This window comes from Silene latifolia, chromosome 4 (assembly GCF_048544455.1).
Source record: "Silene latifolia isolate original U9 population chromosome 4, ASM4854445v1, whole genome shotgun sequence".
NCBI classification, from domain to species: domain Eukaryota; kingdom Viridiplantae; phylum Streptophyta; class Magnoliopsida; order Caryophyllales; family Caryophyllaceae; genus Silene; species Silene latifolia.
The window spans coordinates 683,528-702,176 of NC_133529.1; the positions used below are offsets into that span (position 1 = coordinate 683,528).

Here is an 18,649-nt window from a genome sequence, read left to right on the forward strand (position 1 = left end):
TACATTATTGTCAAAATTTGCTGGAAATTGCTACGTTTAAGAAAATGGCACAGTTTTTGATCCTAGGTAGGTTTGTGAAGTTTGTAAAAATATTACTCCATATCTTCAAAGTCAAATACCCCGCCCATTTCTTACATTAAACGTTTTGAAAGTTTAAATAATATAGCCATGAATTTTTTTTATACTAGGTAGGATTGTGAGGTTTGTATCGTTTTGATCATTATATATTATATATTATTATATTATATTATATCTTTCATATGCACACCAAAAGTTACACTGATTTTATCACATTTGTCGAGCCACTTTGTGCAACGTGAATAAATGTAGTTATACATTATAAAAAATTATAAAAATTTGATATTTTTATTACACGCATGACGATAAATCAAATAAGATTTCAAATGACTATATTTTTTTCTTATAGATTACAAATAATACCAAAAAAATTTCTACCACCATAAATAGTTCCAAAAAATTAATATCCGATTACAATTATCATCATAACAGTTAACATATCAAATTATCAAAATAAAATACAAAACAACTAAAATAAATATGTAAAGAGTATATATGTTTAGGCTCGTCTGACCGCAATACGGTCTTATATTGGCAATTTTTTGGGCTTCCAAGTCAATTAATCATCAATTTCCAAACACCAAAACATGTTCTCTTACCACAACAAGCCCAAACTCAACAAAAAGCAATCTAAATCACACAATCATTGCCAAAACGACACCGTATCACAAACAACAACAAACATCTCTCCCACCCTTTCAACAAAATCAAACTCTCAGTTCTTCCTCAAATCACGCCATTAATTCTTCACAATTTCTGGATTTCAATATCTAACAAGTTAATCAACAAATTTGAAGCAATTAAAAAGCTTGAACTAAATCAAATTGATAAAAATGGCGGCAACGGAAGAAGTACCGTTAGATGATAAGGCAAAGAGAATGAGAGATCTATTATCGAGCTTTTACTCGACGGATCACACTAATTCAAGTAATTACGGCGTCGTTTCATCGAAATATGCTACTTTGGATACTATCAATTCTCCTTCTTTTGATGCTGATCACTACATGAATCTTCTGGTACTTTCTCTTTCTCTTTTTTTTTTCGCCGAATTTTGTAATTAATTATTTTGATCGTAGCTTGTTTAGTTAATTTAGAGCTAATGTATTTGTTTTGGTAAGAGTTTTCGGTTAATTACTTATGATTTATTCGATTTAACTAGTGTACGCTGGTGATTTTGATTGATTTTAGCTAATTTCGTCGTAACAATGCTGTTTTTAGTGAGAATTGGCTCATTTTGTGAACCGTGCTTGCGATTTTTGTGAAATATTGTTATAGTAAGATTGCATTTTGAATATAAGATGAAGGAATGGGAGGGTTTAATGAGTTAGAAGACGGACACGTTGGTGGCGAATTGAGAATACATTCGAGATGTAGGCGGATATAGTGGTTCTGTTTTGGTTGGGGTTTAAACTTGTGGGGTGAGATAGGTGAATTAGTTTGAATTTAAATGGAATAGGTGGTAATGTACCTAAGGAATTGTTGGAATATTATGATGGATCCACTTACAAGGCGATTGATCATGTGGTATAGTGCTTTTTCAGTGATGAATTTATCGGTGTAGGAATCGTGGGAGACATGTGAATAATGTAGGTTCTTGGTTTGCGGGTGATCACATTTACGTCTTGTGTCTCTGGCTATGTACGCTGGGATACTCAACCTTGTAGAATTTGAGGATTCCCTATTCTACCTTACAAATGGTTCTTTTTATGTAGCCGGAGTCAAGTGCACCATTCTCTCAGAAACTTAAAAATGGTTCCCTTTATCTATAATATTACTCTTGATAGCTTGAGGGCTTAATCTTCTCCCTCTCCATACTCCATTTGTGTGTGGGCTTCATATTTGGTGTTTTTGTGTACGTGGGTGTCATCCTATTGACGTCCTTTCATGTATATCCTATATTACTTTTTAAAAAAAGGGAATACTTAAGTCTGCATTAGGATACAAATGAATAGAGAGAAAGAATGACAATGAACCATGGATAGATAGCCTAGAAACTTGATGTAGGGCGGTTTTCCTGTGGCATAAGCAATAGATGTTATTTTGCAAGAGTTTTAGCCCACATGATATGTGATGCTTCGAAGTTGTATTTGTTTATATTTGTTTGATGTAATTGCCATCAAAGTCTTTGATCATGTATTGGTTAGATCCTAGATCATTTACATGATTTTTGTTATGTGACCCGCCTTAGGCCACTTATTGCAAAGGCGCTGTCCCACTGCCACCGCTGTTTGGTTATTATTTGTTGTTGGTTGCCCTTATGGAACATGTCTTTATTTGACTAGTTTCTAGTAGATGATCTATCATTCTTTGTGGGCTAGTAGCTGAATGCCTAAATGACCCTTTCAATTTTTATCATCAGTTATATATCTTATCCTGATGCGCTAATTTATACTTCTTGATTGTTTTTAATACCTTTACAGGTACAAAAGTCCAACATGGAGACGTTACTGCAACGGCATGTTGAAATGGCAGCTGAGATAAAGAATCTTGACACGGACTTGCAAATGCTAGTGTATGAGAATTACAATAAGTTTATTAGTGCCACAGATACAATCAAGAGGCAAGTAATGCATCCATTTACATTAGTATCATTCAGAACTTTAGATGTAATAAGGCAGGTTTCTGGTTGTTCTTTATGTTCTGTTAATGCCAAAAAAAATTGTACATTCTCATTTCTCCATTTCTCTGCATCTTTTTCTTCAAGTTTATTAGCTAGAGCTTGTATGGATGAATGCCTGGATGCTTATGTGTAAAGGCTAGCATAGTGAACTAAAGATTTGTTTAATTATGCTGTGGTTGCATGATCGGATCTTCTGTATGATAGCTATTTCGTGCTTGGCATGATATTTTTCCTTCCTAATGTTGTAGGATGAATAACAATATCGTGGGCATGGAAGCAAATATGGAACAACTACTTGACAAGGTCGTTAGATGGTTTTGCTAACCTTCAAATAGAACTTTGCTGCTCTTTTATATTTCCAGTAATGAACATTTCGTTTATGAATCTTTTCCAACCTGGGACACCTTGCAGATTCTGTCTGTCCAGTCTAGGAGTGACGGGGTCAATACATCACTTTTTGAGAAAAGAGAGCATATAGAAAAAATGCATCGTACTCGAAATCTTCTACGCAAAGTCCAGGTATTTTTGTAGACGATTTATTTATATTAGCATCAATTGGATGTTATGAACCCGACCGTGGATAGGATCTACACAAGTTAGTTTGCTGTTGATAATTTTATGTTAAGGTCTTCTGTTAATGCTACTCCTCTTTGGTAAAAAGTGACATTTTCTTTCATTTTCGAAGTTGTATGCCATATCCTCAAGGTCTTCGATGGAACCAGAGAATCGTTATTCTTTGGTTCTGGATTATGATGGAATAAAGTAAAATAACTCAATAAACTGGTTGCGGTTATTGTATTGCAAAGTACTAGTCCTTCGATGCAAGTCTCGACGGAATTTTCAATGGATCATCTAAAAACAGTCTCTTTGTTTTGCTAACATAGAGGAAGGTTAACATGTCCGCTTCCCCCCCCTCCCCCCCTCTCCTCCTCTTACCCTGCAATTTGCTTAAGCCCTTCATTGGGGTATTTTGGTATAATTGTTGTTGTTTCAAAGTTGTATGCCATTACTGTAACTATACAGGTTCCGATATTATTTCTATGGAACCTAGTATATGTCTTTTGGTAGGCTGTAGGATTATTAGTTGTTCAGAGTTCATGAATGTACATCATCATATCCCATGGTTCCATAGTTACGTATTCTAGTTTTCACATTTTAACTCTGCTGTTATTTTAGAAGATTGCAGAATCGACTTTGGTTTCTAAACTGAAACAATTTGCTGAGTTTTATTCATTTTTTGAATAGAACAGTTCATTTATGATTTACCGGAAAGGCTTGCAAAGTGCATAAAATCAGAAGCTTATGCAGATGCTGTCAAGTTTTATACTGGAGCCATGCCCATATTCAAGGTTTGCTCTCGTTTCTCATTGCTTATGTTCAGTGTTTTCTAAACCCCGACTCTTTACTGTTGCCTACCAGTGAAAATGTTGGTCGGGATGATTTAATTTTGTTTTCATTAGGCATATGGAGATTCATCATTCCAAGATTGCAAGAAAGCTTCTGAAGAGGCAGTGGGGATTATAATTGAGAAACTTCAGGTAATTTAACGTGCTGTGTCTTCTGGAGTGAGCTTATTTAGTGAAACATCGATAGCGAGTTAGGTAGTCCCCACGGATTGGATAAATGTTGATTTTTTCTATGGAATGCTGCATTGGTGATGGGAGTGGAGTGCCTGAACTGAAAAAATTATACATCATGAGGTTATATTCCAGGGTATTGTATGCTATTGTTTTGAGGATTTGCATTTTGTGAAGAATATGAACTGTAGAACGGCAGACCGAAATGTAGAACCTCTTATTAAAGATGCACACTTAATAATTTACATGAAATTAAATTCCTGTTGCAGATATTGTTGTTATAGATCAGTCGGTGAAATGATATAAACTACTTCACGTAGTATATGATATGCTGTGGTTGTACATTGAGCTTTAGTCTGACTCATATTTGAACTTTTCTATGGTTGGCTTGCTTCGAGTGGGTTTTGGGTCCAACGTGTTTTCCTAGTTTGCCATATCCTAAGATCCCCCAAAGCTGAAAAGAAAAGATAAGGAAAGAAAGAAAGGGATGGGTAGAACCGTAGAATGAGGGAGGAACCAATCGTCTGATAGGTATAGTACAAAATCTAGGGAGCAGCACTGCATTGCAACCGAATTATCAAGTATAGGCTGACTTCATGTAATGACCGATATCATGCTGCAACAAGTCGACAACTAATCTCGAATATCATGTCTTAAACTGAGATCTGATATCACGACTCCATACTTTGTTAGCCACGGAGTATGTGATGATAAGGTATTCGTTTCAGTGTTCATGCTCCTTTTCTTTTGTTCTCAGGGAAAGCTTTTCTCAGATGTGGAGTCCATTCAAACCAGGGCTGAGGCTGTTATGCTTTTGCAGCAGTTGGATTTCCCGGTGTGTTCTTCATTTTTTCTGTTACATCTGGTTATTGTTTAGCTGCATGTGTTTGCAAAATTTAGGAATGTGTATTATTGCGCAATATCATTGACCGTTTGCTCATATTCTACAGGTAGATAACCTGAAAGAACAACTATTTGAGAAGTTGGAGCAGTCCCTTGGAGATTTACAACTTGATTTCGATGAGAAAGCTTCTAATCTAGCCAAATCAGATGAGTTTGGAAAGCAAGAATCACCAGATCAAATTCCTGCTGCTCATGAGGTAAGCTGTAGTAAACAACAATAACATTACTACAATGCCTCAAGCGTTCCCACTTATGGCAGAGTATGGAGGGGGTTTGGATGTATGTAGCCTAACCCGTGTGTTAATGACACACATAGATTGTTACTGAGTGACCCATGATAAATTACATCAAGGATGCATTTTGTTTTTTTTTGACTTCCAATCTAGAGGCTTGGCCCAAAGAGAACACCCTATAGTTAGACCTACAAGGAAACTCCAGTTACATATGGAGTTGTGCCAAACTGCTTTTGTATCTTATCAATGATATAGCCTATAAACTGCAATACTCTGGAATTTGTTCGGACAAAGTCTCCGAAATTCAAATCCTCCAATAAAGCCTAGAACAATAAACCATGTTGTTTGTTGTTCAAGATTTTGATATCAGAATCTGCTATTCAACTGAACGTTTGGTGGAGTTTTGTATGCACTTTGGAATTCCTTTCTTTTGGCTAGTTAGAGATGATATTCGTATGTAGTATTTATTGTCCTAGAAATTTCGATTGCCAACATTTCTTTTTTGGCCATTTTACTTCTCATTTCATCTCCTCTGATATTGTCCGTTTCCTAAATTATTGACTGGTAGTTGTGTATGCATGCCTTTAACTTAGTTAACCATTGTTTTATCAGCTCTCAACTCGTGAGTATGTGGAGGCTGTCCGTGCTTATCGAGTGATCTTTCCTGATTCAGAACAGCGATTAATTAAAATCTCACATGATCTCGTTACAAGGTAATATAAAGCCTGAGTTACCTTGACAGCTAATATATTTTTATAATGCACATGAAGCTTAGTGTTTTACCCTGCTATCTGATGTGTGATTACTGAGATCTGTTGCTTCAGGCACTTTGAAACCATTCAAAAGCGAATAAGGATTCATATTAGCTCAGCAGATTTGTTACACAAGCTAAGTGAGTCTTCTTCTCCCAAATGATACTTGAAATCGACCTGTCACTTCAATATATTTGGTTGTTTATTACTTTGATGGCTAATTCTACTTTTTTTTATTATTCATGGATACACTGAACTAAGGACCTGTAATTTCTCTTTCCTTGACACTTCTGTTCTGAATCCTGGTCTTAATAGCAATAGGACCGTAGGTCACTGCACCCATTGTGTTTTTATGCCTGACCTATTCGGGCATGATTCTAATCTTCTGAATCGTTCACCGCCTCTCTAACAAGGAGCTCTAGAAGTGTTTTTTTGGGAAAAAAATGCTTTATTTGGGCAAAGTGGTAGCCTATGGGCTATGCCAGAATGTGTGTATTTTATTTAGTTCAATGTTCATTATTAAAGTTGTGTTTAAATTGGGACCCCCTGTAGTGGCTGCAATGAACTGTACTTGAGCTCATTAAAGTCTGACCTGCAGATAAAGCTTGTAATTTGTTTTTCTTAGTGAAGGGAAGTGTTGTTTGTTTTTCATTTTCCCAGTTCACCTTTTGTTAAGCTTGTGAACATAGGCTTGTTACTTGTATATGCTTTACGGATATAAATCAATATGTTTGCTTATTCAGGGCTTATATGGGAAGATGTGCTTCTGATGGATGAAGTGCTACCTGAAGCACGTGTTGCTGATGTTTGTTTGGAGGTTTTCCCATTGACCTCCTTACTTTTACAATAAAGCATCTGCCATTTTAATTTTTGAGATCCAATGCCATTATATTTTTATCATGTTAATTGTAAAGGATCTTCTGCTAAATGTTACTTATTTCTAATAATCAGGCGACCAATCATGCTGTCAAACAGTACATTGCTAGCGCCTTCTCTCATCTCTTGCAAGATATCGCTGGTAATTTATGTTTTGGTTACCTCTGGGAGGAGAATTAGTTTGAACCATTTACTTATTTCCATTGGTCTAATTATGGTCTGGATTGATGTTTGAGAGTGTGAGAAGCTGGTCTTCAAAGAGCTGGTAGCATCAATAACATATAAACTGATTATCAGAGACTGATAGATACACTATATAAACCTCCTGAAAAAGGATTTCTGAAACCCTCTTTGTAGTTCCTATGGGTTTTTTTTTGTTACTTCAATTGCTGTAAAATTACTATTTTTTCAATGATAGATTTCAATACTTTATGCTTGTAATATAGCAATCAGAAAAATAAAACTGCTTACTTGGAACTTGGAAGGTAGCAACTAAATCATGCTGTATGTGAAAGTGAGATGCAATTTTTTTTACTTGCGCAGATTCACTGATCAAAGTTCAAAGTGGCCAAAAGGAAGTAATGAAAGAAGATCATCCTTTGCAGGCTGTATTAGAGGCCAGCAAGAAGGCAATGATTCAAGGGAGCATGGGCGTCTTGCTGGTATTGCAGAATTTCTTGCATTTTCATGGTAGTTCAGAAGGAAAAAAGTGATCTCTCCTTTTGCTTTTTCATTTACTGTGTTTGTAATCTATTCTGTTTCTTCTAACAGGAGTTCCGCCAACTCCTAGACGACAACCTGGCACTGTTGGTCAGACTGAAAGATTTGGTTATTGTTTGGGTTCAAGAAGGATTTCAAGACTTCTTCAGAACACTTCATAATCAGTTCCTGATTATATCTGGGAAAACTGATTCAGCTAGTCAACAACTTGCTTTCCCTGACAGTACACAAGGAGACAAAACTGTTGCTGGCCTTGTTCTTGTTTTGTCTCAGCTCTCTGTCTTTATCGAACAAAATGCGATTCCAAGAATAACTGAGGTAAGATTACTTGATTACTTGATTCTTCTTAGGCTTGTATAACTATGGAGTATGGTGGATAAATCTCTACTCGTTTTCAGGAAATTGCTACTTCATTTTCTGATGGCGGTGCTAGAGGTAGTGATTCTGGACCTGCATTTGTTCCTGCAGAAATATGCAGAATATTTCGGTCAGCTGGTGAAAAGTTTCTGCACCTTGTAAGAGTTTCTCTTATTGTAACTTTCCGATTTCACTTACATAGTAGTTACATATGAGCAAACGGATGATCCCTAGGCTTGGAATTCTAGGATTACTATATTTCTAGTGTTGCTTTCTAGTTCCTACTAGCTGCTACGTTCATTGCCTGCCAGATGTTCTTTTAGCAAGTGTGAGACTGGAAGAGCTATTCTCAGAAGTTCTAAACCTTTTTTTTTTCTTAACGCGAAATAGCAGCGAATGCATTTGTATATCATTATTAATTCTGTACCTTTTTGCTTACGCACAGCCGCGCTCTCTATATCATCTCAATGTAATTCCTAATTTCCTTATTTCGAAAGACATACTGGTTCCAATTTATTCTTTTCCCCCTCTGTTTCCAGTATATAAAAATGAAGACAGAAAGAGTATCTGTTCTCCTCAAAAAGCGGTTTACGACTCCTAACTGGGTCAAGGTTAGTACTGTTTTAGTAGTTAGTCTCAGTCTTTATTACAGATTCTATAATTATGGTATGTAAATCTGTAATTAATATAACTGGTGGTTTTTGCAGCACAAGGAGCCCAGAGAAGTTCATATGTTTGTTGATTTGTTCTTTCAAGAGGTTTGCTTTCTCGTTTGGTCTTCTCAATTTTGTCACCTGAACCCCATATATGTTACATCACATCTTCCAAGAGAAGGCAAAACAGACTTGTTTACGTCTATTCTATAAGAAAGAGTTTCACTAGTATTTCTCTAATGGTCTACCAACTCAACATTGTGTCTACGAGTAGCTGGTCCTTGGCTGGAAGTAGTCGTTTTTCAGTGAGTATTGTATGAGACGTTTTCATATGTGAGGCCAACCTAATCAGCATCAATTCCTCATTTAATTATGAGGTTAATGGCTTGGCCCCCCATGTAAGACCCAATCTCATATGCGGAGTAGCTTTTTTGGGGTCATCTTTGGTTAAATAATCTACCAAACTCTACTCAATTTCATGGTGATTTGTCCTGTAGCTGGAAGGAGCACTGTCTGAAGTGAAGCAGATTTTACCACAAGGCACTAGCCGTAAACATCGTCGTGCCGATAGCAATGGCAGCACTGCATCTTCACGTAGCAATCCATTGCGTGATGATAGGTTGTTAACTCGGTCAAACACCCAGAAAGCAAGAAGTCAACTCCTTGAGACCCATCTGGCTAAATTATTTAATCAAAAGATGGAGATATTCACCAAAGTTGATTCCACACAGGTATTGTCTGGAACTTTGTATGCTTTTGTCAAGCTGTTGCTACTTAGCAGCTAATATTTGGGTAAATCAAATTTCAGGACTCCGTCTTAACTACAATTGTGAAACTTTGCTTGAAAAGTCTGCAAGAGTTCGTTAGACTGCAGACTTTTAACCGAAGCGGATTTCAGCAGATTCAGTTAGATGTGCAGTTCTTGAGAAATTCAGTGAAGGATAAAGTTGAAGATGAAGCTGCTGTAGACTTTTTGCTGGATGAGGTAAGAAATCTTTTTTTCTTCGATTTTTATTCAGGCATGAGAGCCACAAAACTATGCACAGAGAAAACTGCATACGGTATAGTTTACAAGAAAAAAGAAAAGCAAATAGGAAGCCACAACTTGGGAAAGAAAAACAAGACCAAAATCCTCGGGACCTCCAAAACTCCCTACTATTGATGAAGTTCGAACCAAATACTGAGATAAATGTGACTGCAATTATTCCTTTGTCCAATTCGTTTCATTGTATCAAATTTCCTTGCTCAGTTATTGCTAGAATACTGAACTTTTGCCACCCTTGAGAACCGTTCAATATCCCATGAGTCACATCAACACTCTAAAATCATTTTTTGACACACTCCCATGTTTCAAATGACCTCAACCTTCTTTTTTTTACTTCGACATTCTGAAATCTGAAGTGAGCATGTCTTTATCTTTGAGTTGCTGTAGCATCAAGAAAGTTCTTATTATGGGCATTTGTGTGTCTGTATATATGTCAATATTTTGTCGTTTTGATACTTTGTCTAAATTATGCTCTGTAAATGTTTCAGGTTATTGTCGCTGCCGCGGAGCGCTGTCTGGATCCAATCCCATTAGAATCCCCTGTTTTAGACAGGCTTGTTCAAGCCAAGTTGGAAAAAACCAAGGAACAATCTTCCCCCAGTTCATAAGAATTACTCTTGGGGGTGTGCGTGCAACCAACACAAGGCCATATTGGCTCCTGCACAGTAGACGTGGTTTCCAGGGTCGTTCATGTGAGCTACACGATGAGGTCCTGGATGGTTCGTGCGGCCTAAACGAACAGGTGATGAGTGGCTCATGTAGCCCATACATGGAGGCGTCGTGATGGTGGTTGTACACTTGGATCTGAATTTCAACTCATTTCCTCTTTAAATTCCCCTGATTCTCATTTTGATCTTCTGGACTGTTGTAAACGTGGTAACTGCTTTTTCAAGACAAATTTATAGAGTTTGTCACTGTATTAGTTCCTTGAGTAAGTCTTGCTTAAAACGGGTTGGATTTTAAGACGGGTTGTTGTGTGAGAGAAAATGGGTAGAGGGGACAAAGGTGGGACCTCCCATGTGCTCTCCACTCACCCTAAATGGGTATTTTGTGAGAGAATATGGTATCCGTCTTATTAATAAGACGGATACCTTGGTCTGAAATAAGAATTGGTGTAGTTCCTTATATTTCTTTTTCATTTGTAATTCTCAAAATTGCAAAAATGGCAGCTCAACTGACCTAGGCACTCTCTTTTATTTCCACTGGTCAGATTGCTACTCCCGATGTGGCTCAACAGACCTATCTGTTTTGTATTATCTACCCAAATTAACTAATAATCATTGTTGAACATTATGACACATAACGAGTCGAAAACCATCTCTCTAGTTTATGTGGGTTTTATAAGCTAAATAAAAGTGAAATTAACGAGTCGAAAACCATCTCTCTAGTTTATGTCGAAAACCATCTCTCTAGTTATGACAAAGGAATAAAGTTGCATAACATTAGCTATCCAGAAGATGAGGTAAGAAACTAGAAGTCAATCAGTGTACTGACAGAACCAATAGTACCAGATGAAATCATGATTTTTCGGTAAAAATGAAATATCTAAACAACGAAAACTACATAAAATTACATCAATACAAATGGCATTGGTATATCAGCGATTAACCAAGCATTCGTTCCTACGACATAAACTGCAGACATCCAGCTCCCGGCTTCCCTCTTGAGCATGATCAATGGCAAACAGGATTCAGACATCAATAAATCGAATATCAAAAGTATTTGGATGGATCTGCCATACGTTTAGAGCTGCGTATTCTTCCAGACATTCTTTCAATTGTGCTTCACTGTAACCCTGCAAACCCATCACATAAATATGTTAAGCACTATGTATCATTCTAAATTCAATTGTTTTTCTGACGGGATGAAGTTCCGACCAAAACAGCTACTACTGTTCCCAACATTTTTATTTTTTTAACATACTAGATACGAAAATGCAAAAACCGACTTTAAACTCTGTTTTATAGTGTGTCCATGCATTTACGACATAATTTCAATGTGTTATCCGGAAACAATTTTTATCTTTATTAACACACAGATTGCTGTAATAATATGCACAAATTCTGGTGAGAGACTCGATGGTTACTCAACAACAAACCTTTCTAGAAATCCAGTTGAGAGCATGAGCGTAGCTGATATCCATCTTGTTAGTTCTTGCAGCTTCATCTCTCAAGATAGAATAGATGTCAGATATGGCATCGAGACCAGATTTCTGGCGATCATCAGAGTACAGGGAGAATTTTGACATCTGCATCAGCCTAAGGGCCTCATCCACATCACTTTGAGCCACAGTGTTTGAGAAACGGAGTCTTGCCAAGGCCTGTCAAAACCATACCCGTTTTGTTAAGAGTTGTGAGATGCTCAGTGAACAATTAATATACCACTGTAAGAAAAAGTATTCAAATTGATTTAATAGTGAATTGGTAAGAAGTTCTCGTAATAGGACTTACAGCTGAGAGTCGAAGAATGCTGAGCAGTGTTCTAATAGTTGTATAGGAATGGGGAGTATCTGATCGTGCTTCTTCCTGTCGTATACTAGAGTATGCAGTAGAAATATACTCTTCTAGCTCTCTTGGAACGGACGGAGATACTTTTCTTGCTGAAGCAATGTATGCCCTACAAATCAATTTTGGTAGCAGAAACATGAAAAAAGAGAGACCAAAATCATGCAACTGTTATAATAAAGTCAAGGAAAGAACGTCACAGAGAAAAGCAAGACATCAAATCTTTGTACACTAGGGGAAATGTTAGTCGCGTATGTTGACAGACAGTTAAAACTCGTCTTGATTTATTAATTAAAATTTTTAACTAATGCTATTATAAGAAATTATTGGTCAAAGTCAAATAGCGACAGTTAAAATAGGATGGAGTGTTACACTAATATAGAAAAGCAAATTGCCTTTTTTCTTATCTGCGGCTCCAAAGAAAAGCAAAAGGCATACATACCTTAGAACGGACGGCTCCAATGGAGTAAATCCGAGCGCTGGAGATTCCCTATTTTGATGGACATAGACCACATGCCTTGCCAGTTCTAGATCTGTATCCATGTCTGCCTTGTCTAAGATCAACCAAAGAAGATCAAACCTTGACAAAAGAGCTGGAGGAAGGTTTATATTTTCAGCTGGAGTTCTCCGAAGATCATATCTTCCCCTGAAAAATTTTAGTGGCTTCGAGGTGAATTAAAGAATCAACAAAATTAAGCATTTTAATATAGTGTATACATGTCATAAATTAGTGAGGGAAAAAACGGCATCTTACCAGGCTGGATTAGCTGCAGCAAGAACAGCTGTTCTCGCATTTAGTGAAGTTGTGATACCTGCTTTGGCAATGCTTACTGTCTGCTGCTCCATCACTTCGTGTATTGCTGTACGATCTGAGTCCTCCATCTTATCAAACTCATCAATAGCACATATACCCATATCCGCAAGAACCTAATAACAAAAAAACAGTAAATGAGCACAAGTTTACCTGATTCACAAGCAATACGATCAAATTCAAGGGATGTTAACTGAAACTGCTTAAACTTTAATAAAAAGGGATCAATAAAAGGGTTGTTCACTGAAGCAAACTAAAGAACTCTAAAAGGAAATATTACCAATGCGCCACCTTCAAGGACAAACTCATTGGTGACTGGGTCTTTTTGTACTGCAGCTGTCAGACCAACTCCACTGCTTCCTTTCCCAGTTGTATAGACACCCCTCGGTGCTACATTAACTATGTACTTCAAAAGCTGACTCTTGGCAACACCAGGATCACCCATCAAACAAATATGGACATCTCCCCTGATCTACAGTATAAAAAAGATATTATCAGCACAGAAAGAAACAGGAAATAGAAAAATAGCAGATAACTTGCCACTTTATCCACAATAATGTAATCTGGTTTCGAAAGAAAGCTAAAGACCATATTGACACTTTAAATTGCTGTATCAAAAGTCAGGACTTTGTGAATCCAAAGCCTCCTGCCTTCACTAAGCCCACCAAGTAACTTCAAATATTGATGAAAAGCCAAAACAGAAACTTGCACAGAATCGCTTGATGAAGTAGGTGAGAAAGGAAGTCACTTCATAAGGAAGCAAAAGGAGAAGGGGGGATAAACGGTAGTGCTAAACCAAAACTTATAATTAATATAACACCAAAACAGTGTGCGCCCTCCAGTGACAAGCTTTACAGAGGTAACGATGTACCCGCAGCTGTACACCTGACGAAGGAAAGTTCTCTATCTTTTCTATCAAATCAACTATAGATGTGGAAATTTGCTTACCTGCATTCCATCTTTTAACTTTTTGGAGGGAGCGCCAACAAGAAGCAAAAGCAGAGCTTTCTTGACATCTTCATGCCCAAAAATTTCAGGAGCTAACGATCGTGCCAGCTTGTTATATATATCTCCATCCTCGGATAAGCGGGTAATTTCTTCTTCTTCTTCACTTCTCAGCTCGTACCTGTCAAGAAGAAGAAAAAATATTATATCATTTTCATAGTGACTCTTTAAGTCCATGACCTGCAAGTTCAAATATTGACACAAGAAAGGAAAGATGAGGAAGGAATAAAAGCGATTTTACACATACTAAATTGTGATAAGATAAAAGAGTTCAAATTCTCCGGGATAATTGAAAAACTTAATAGATTACAAAAGTGAAAAGAGCTTACTCTTCATATTTTCGTTTAAAGTGAGTAACAGACATAGCCTCCAAGTATGTATCTGCCACCAAGCCCGCTCGCATTGCTCTAAAACCAGTATAAGGCATTGGAAGAAATATTCCAGACAACTCAACAACATCACCAGGAGAGACCTGGAAACATTTTTCAATATAACTTTTTAGAATACGACAGATAAATTGAATAGATATTGCATCCTCCCTGCTTGAACAATCTAGCAGAATCCATATATATATATATTTGGATTTGAGGAGATACATATTATCAATTTTTATACAACCTACAATGCTGTTTTAAATTGAATAGATAATCGTGCACTTCAACGAGTCAACCAATGAAATTATCTAAGAATATTTTCTTAACTTCCAAATTAAAATCATGCACGTATAAAAGACACAAACCTTTCTTGTTAGTTCACCTCTGAAATGAACAGTCATGGATCTCGGGATATGCCCTTTAGGAACATGTTCAGCTAACTCTTGAATCTTGGCCTGCAATGTAATCAGAACAGTTAGACCACTGAATAAGTAAATAATAGGGGAAGTAATGCAAAGCAATTAGAATTAAAAATATAAAATATAAACTACTCTGTTAGAGCAAACTGATTTCCTATGTTTGGATAAGTCACATAAATGGTTAAATAAGTGGTGTGACAACCTCTTGAAACTTCAGGAATTTTGATGCTCTGAGTTGAAGAATGAGATTTCCCTTTGTGTTGTTCATTTTGCAACGTTTTGATGGACATTCAAACAGCGGCATGAAGACTCTAGCCGTTACTTCCTATATAAAATACAAAATAATTAAAAAATAATAGCACTAGAAGAGTAAATTTTTCGCCTCAAACAAGGTTTTCACATTTGCAACATTTATTCATTTATCCATATTACATATTCTGTAATAAAGTTATTACCTGATAGATCTCAAAACCACAATCTTCACAAGTATACACAGCCACCTGCATCAAAGGCTTTACATCCGAACAGCGAGTTACAATCCCAGATATCCTAACAAGCTGTCCTATGTAAGAAGCCTTCACTTCTCGGATAGTAAAAGGTCGCTCCTTTGAAGACGCTCTTATGTAAACTTCACTGCATTATGAATTTATAGAGCATTAAAAACAGCATATGTTTTTACTGATACCCAGTATCTCATTAATATCACTTGAAGCACTTCACAGATGAAGAAAAAAAAAGTCCATGACAAACACTCAGGAACAAATCCTTTTCGTAATAACAATGATGAAATCAACGACGTATTGGTGATCTTTTCATGACAGACAAACTCATAACAAGTTGACAGCTTACTTGACCGTAAATACAGACACTTCTAATATGGAGCTCACTTGATTCCTTATCGTTCCTCTCACTGAATCAGTTACACACAATTGGGCGATCTAGCTTATATATTTCCACGCAAACACCTTCCCGAGTTCACTTGTGAAGTTTCCACAAGCTATCTGCTAACGTAATTCACACGTGTTCTTACTTCTTACTTATATGCTCCACTTAGTTTATCATTCCAACCTTATACTCCGTAGTATTCACTAAGTCATTAAGCATTTTAACAAGTTTACTTGAGGCATCAATTTCTTTGATACTCATCGTACAAAACAAACACACTTGCTTAAGATAATTGTATTCCTAACTTCTACGACTCTATTTTCCACATCCATAATTTACTCCGCAGCTTTAACATAACAACTAAACACACTGCTACAACTCTATTTTCCAAATACATAAGTAACCTTTGAAGATACCCTTATGTAAACTTCACTGCATTATGAAGTTATAGAGCATTCAAAACATGCGTATTGACTGACACTCCCGTATCTCATTACTGTCACTTGAAGCACTTCACAGAGAAGGAAAAAAAAGGTCCATGACACTCCGTAATAAGCAAGATAAAAGGTTACTTCACCATAATGAATTGGCATTAAAGCAGTTAATACAAAACAGGTCATGACAAGTTAACAACCACTCAAGAACGACTTTGTTTCCTAATAGCAATGATGAAGTCAGCACTTTAACAATGCATCCATGATCTTTCCATGACAGACAAACTCATATAACAAGTTGACAGGTTACTTGACCGTAAATACAGACACTTGATTCCTCAGTATTCCCCACTCCGCAAAAGCTACACAGTGCACTCTAGCTTTCCGAATTCACTTGTGAAGTTCCGACAAGCTATCTACAAATATAATTCGCGTGTGTTCTTACTTCTATGCTCCACATCATTTATCATTCTAAAATTATAGCACTCAACAAGTCATTAAGCATTTTAACAAGTTCACCACCTCAGGCATCGATTTCTATGATACTTGCAGTGCAAAACAGACACTTGCTTAAAATAACTGTATTCCTAACTTCTACATTTTCCACATACATAATTTTCTCCGCATTTTCAATAGCTAACATAACATCTAAGCACACTACAAGAACTTTTCTCCAAAGCATTCAAGTAACAATAATGATTAATTGGTAAAGGAAGCATTACTAGAAGCGCTTAATTTCAGCCGGCATTCTCTGAAGTGGATCAGAACCATCAGCATTATCAGCGCCTTCTTCAGACCTCTGAGTCATCAAAATGTCATGATCATCATCAGGAAACGGCTCAGTTGGCTCCGGCATCAGCTCATCAATCGCCTCCGCAAAGATGCCTATGTACCTCTTTGTGTTATCCGTAACTTTCCTCACAAACTCGTCATCCGCATCCTTATACTAATAACAAACAAACAATTCTCCTAAAATTAAAACCTCCAAACTGTGACACAAATATATGAAAAAATACGGAAGAAAATGAGAAATCATCTATTGCATTATCTTCGTATTGTCGTTTGTATCGTCGATTGTATCCTAACCCTAGCTTAAGTAGCGATTAATGAAATTAACAATTTTCCTAATTGAATCGAGTAGATATACACAAATAGAGAGAGAAATTGAAGCTCACATTGAACAAATCTTCTAGATCTATCTGTATAGCTCGATAGCGGCGATTCGCTACATCTTGCTGAAACAGGAAAAGGAACAACAACAAAAATAAGCAATTTAGGTATCAATAAAACCCTAGAAATCCGAAATTAGACAAATTACAACAGAAATGATGATAATTAGTACAATCGAAGAGAATAATTACGAGAATGTTGATGTATTTGGCGTCGCCATGGATGTCGGCGAAGTTGAGGAGGAAGTCCTTCGCTAGTGCTGCAAAAATCAATAAAAAAAATATATAAGATAAGGAAAATGAGAAAAAAGAAAGAAGGAAGAAGTGAGAGGAGAGAGAAATTAGGAGGAAAACATACACTGGTGGTGTTCGTAGAGAGCTTCGTTCGCCATGGAATCCATTTTTGCAGAAGAAGAGGAAGAAGATTTAGAGGAAGAAGATTTAGAGGAGGGTATGAGTATTGACGGCGAGATGAAGAGGGAACTGTGTGTTGCAGACTAAAGGGATTCTGTTTTGGCGGGAAATGGGAGTCTGGAGCGCGCCAAGATTATTAACTTGCAAATTAGTCAAATACACGGGTTTAAGACTTGATACGGGTCAAATATCATTAAAATTTCTAAATATAGTACAAAGGTACTTCCTCCCTTCTCTAATTTCATACTCCCTCCATTCAACTCCACTTTACATGTATTCCATTTCCGTCCATTCAACTCCACTTTACAGGTTTCCTTATTTGGCTAAAAAAATGACAATTATATCCTTATTGAAAATCTTTATTTACAAAAAATGCCACACATACCCCACACTAACCACCATAAAACCCCACCTTTATGTTTTTTTAATATTTTTAACCTCTTCTTTCTCTTTCCACATGTACTTTTAATACTTTTTTTAATCCGCTCTTTAATATCCATGTAAAAACCAAAGTTGCAAAGTGGAGTTGAATGGAGGGAGTAGTAGTTTCACTAGTTTGGTCATGTTCTTTTCGGTCGAAAAAAAATTAATCAACTTAATAAAGTTGAACTAAATTAAATTTAATAGAACTAACTGAATTGAATTAACACTAAATTAACAGTAAGAGATAGTTTGTAAAGATTAGGGATATCATGGGGCGGGTGGTGGTGGATATAGGCTCACCCGTACCTGTATCCACTGAGAAAAACGCATACACATGCCCGCCCCACCAGCCATGGTGGGTACAAATTTTCAAAACCATACCCGGCCCAACGGGTGA

The 18,649-nt window shown here is 36.7% G+C and overlaps 2 protein-coding genes across 3 annotated transcripts; one reads left to right on the forward strand and one right to left on the reverse strand.

Annotated features, from left to right (window-relative positions):
• Positions 1-690: 690 nt before the first annotated feature.
• On the forward strand, positions 691-10,743 carry LOC141652456 (vacuolar protein sorting-associated protein 51 homolog). The gene is made up of 20 exons (XM_074459925.1): positions 691-1,094; positions 2,499-2,638; positions 2,947-3,001; positions 3,110-3,217; positions 3,949-4,047; positions 4,159-4,236; positions 5,033-5,110; positions 5,226-5,375; positions 6,024-6,124; positions 6,236-6,303; positions 6,907-6,980; positions 7,115-7,181; positions 7,583-7,701; positions 7,811-8,077; positions 8,158-8,274; positions 8,656-8,727; positions 8,824-8,874; positions 9,267-9,500; positions 9,578-9,754; positions 10,303-10,743. Exons 1-20 carry the CDS (start codon positions 912-914, stop codon positions 10,420-10,422), a joined length of 2,358 nt encoding a protein of 785 aa, XP_074316026.1. The 5' UTR covers positions 691-911; the 3' UTR covers positions 10,423-10,743.
• Positions 10,744-11,245: 502 nt separating this feature from the next.
• LOC141652457 (DNA replication licensing factor MCM7) lies at positions 11,246-17,964 on the reverse strand. 2 transcript variants are annotated; one of them, XM_074459926.1, is made up of 15 exons: positions 17,774-17,964; positions 17,608-17,675; positions 17,422-17,481; positions 16,969-17,192; positions 15,383-15,560; positions 15,130-15,252; positions 14,874-14,963; positions 14,464-14,606; positions 14,078-14,255; positions 13,410-13,601; positions 13,073-13,245; positions 12,761-12,964; positions 12,265-12,430; positions 11,913-12,134; positions 11,246-11,609 (listed from the first exon to the last, which is right to left on the reverse strand). In XM_074459926.1, the coding sequence occupies exons 1-15, from the start codon at positions 17,814-17,816 to the stop codon at positions 11,505-11,507; spliced, it is 2,169 nt and encodes a 722-aa protein (XP_074316027.1). In that variant the 5' UTR covers positions 17,817-17,964; the 3' UTR covers positions 11,246-11,504. The 2 variants fall into 2 exon arrangements, with proteins under 2 accessions (XP_074316027.1, XP_074316028.1); XM_074459927.1 differs by lacking the exon at positions 13,410-13,601 and having other exon boundaries at positions 17,774-17,933.
• Positions 17,965-18,649: the final 685 nt, after the last annotated feature.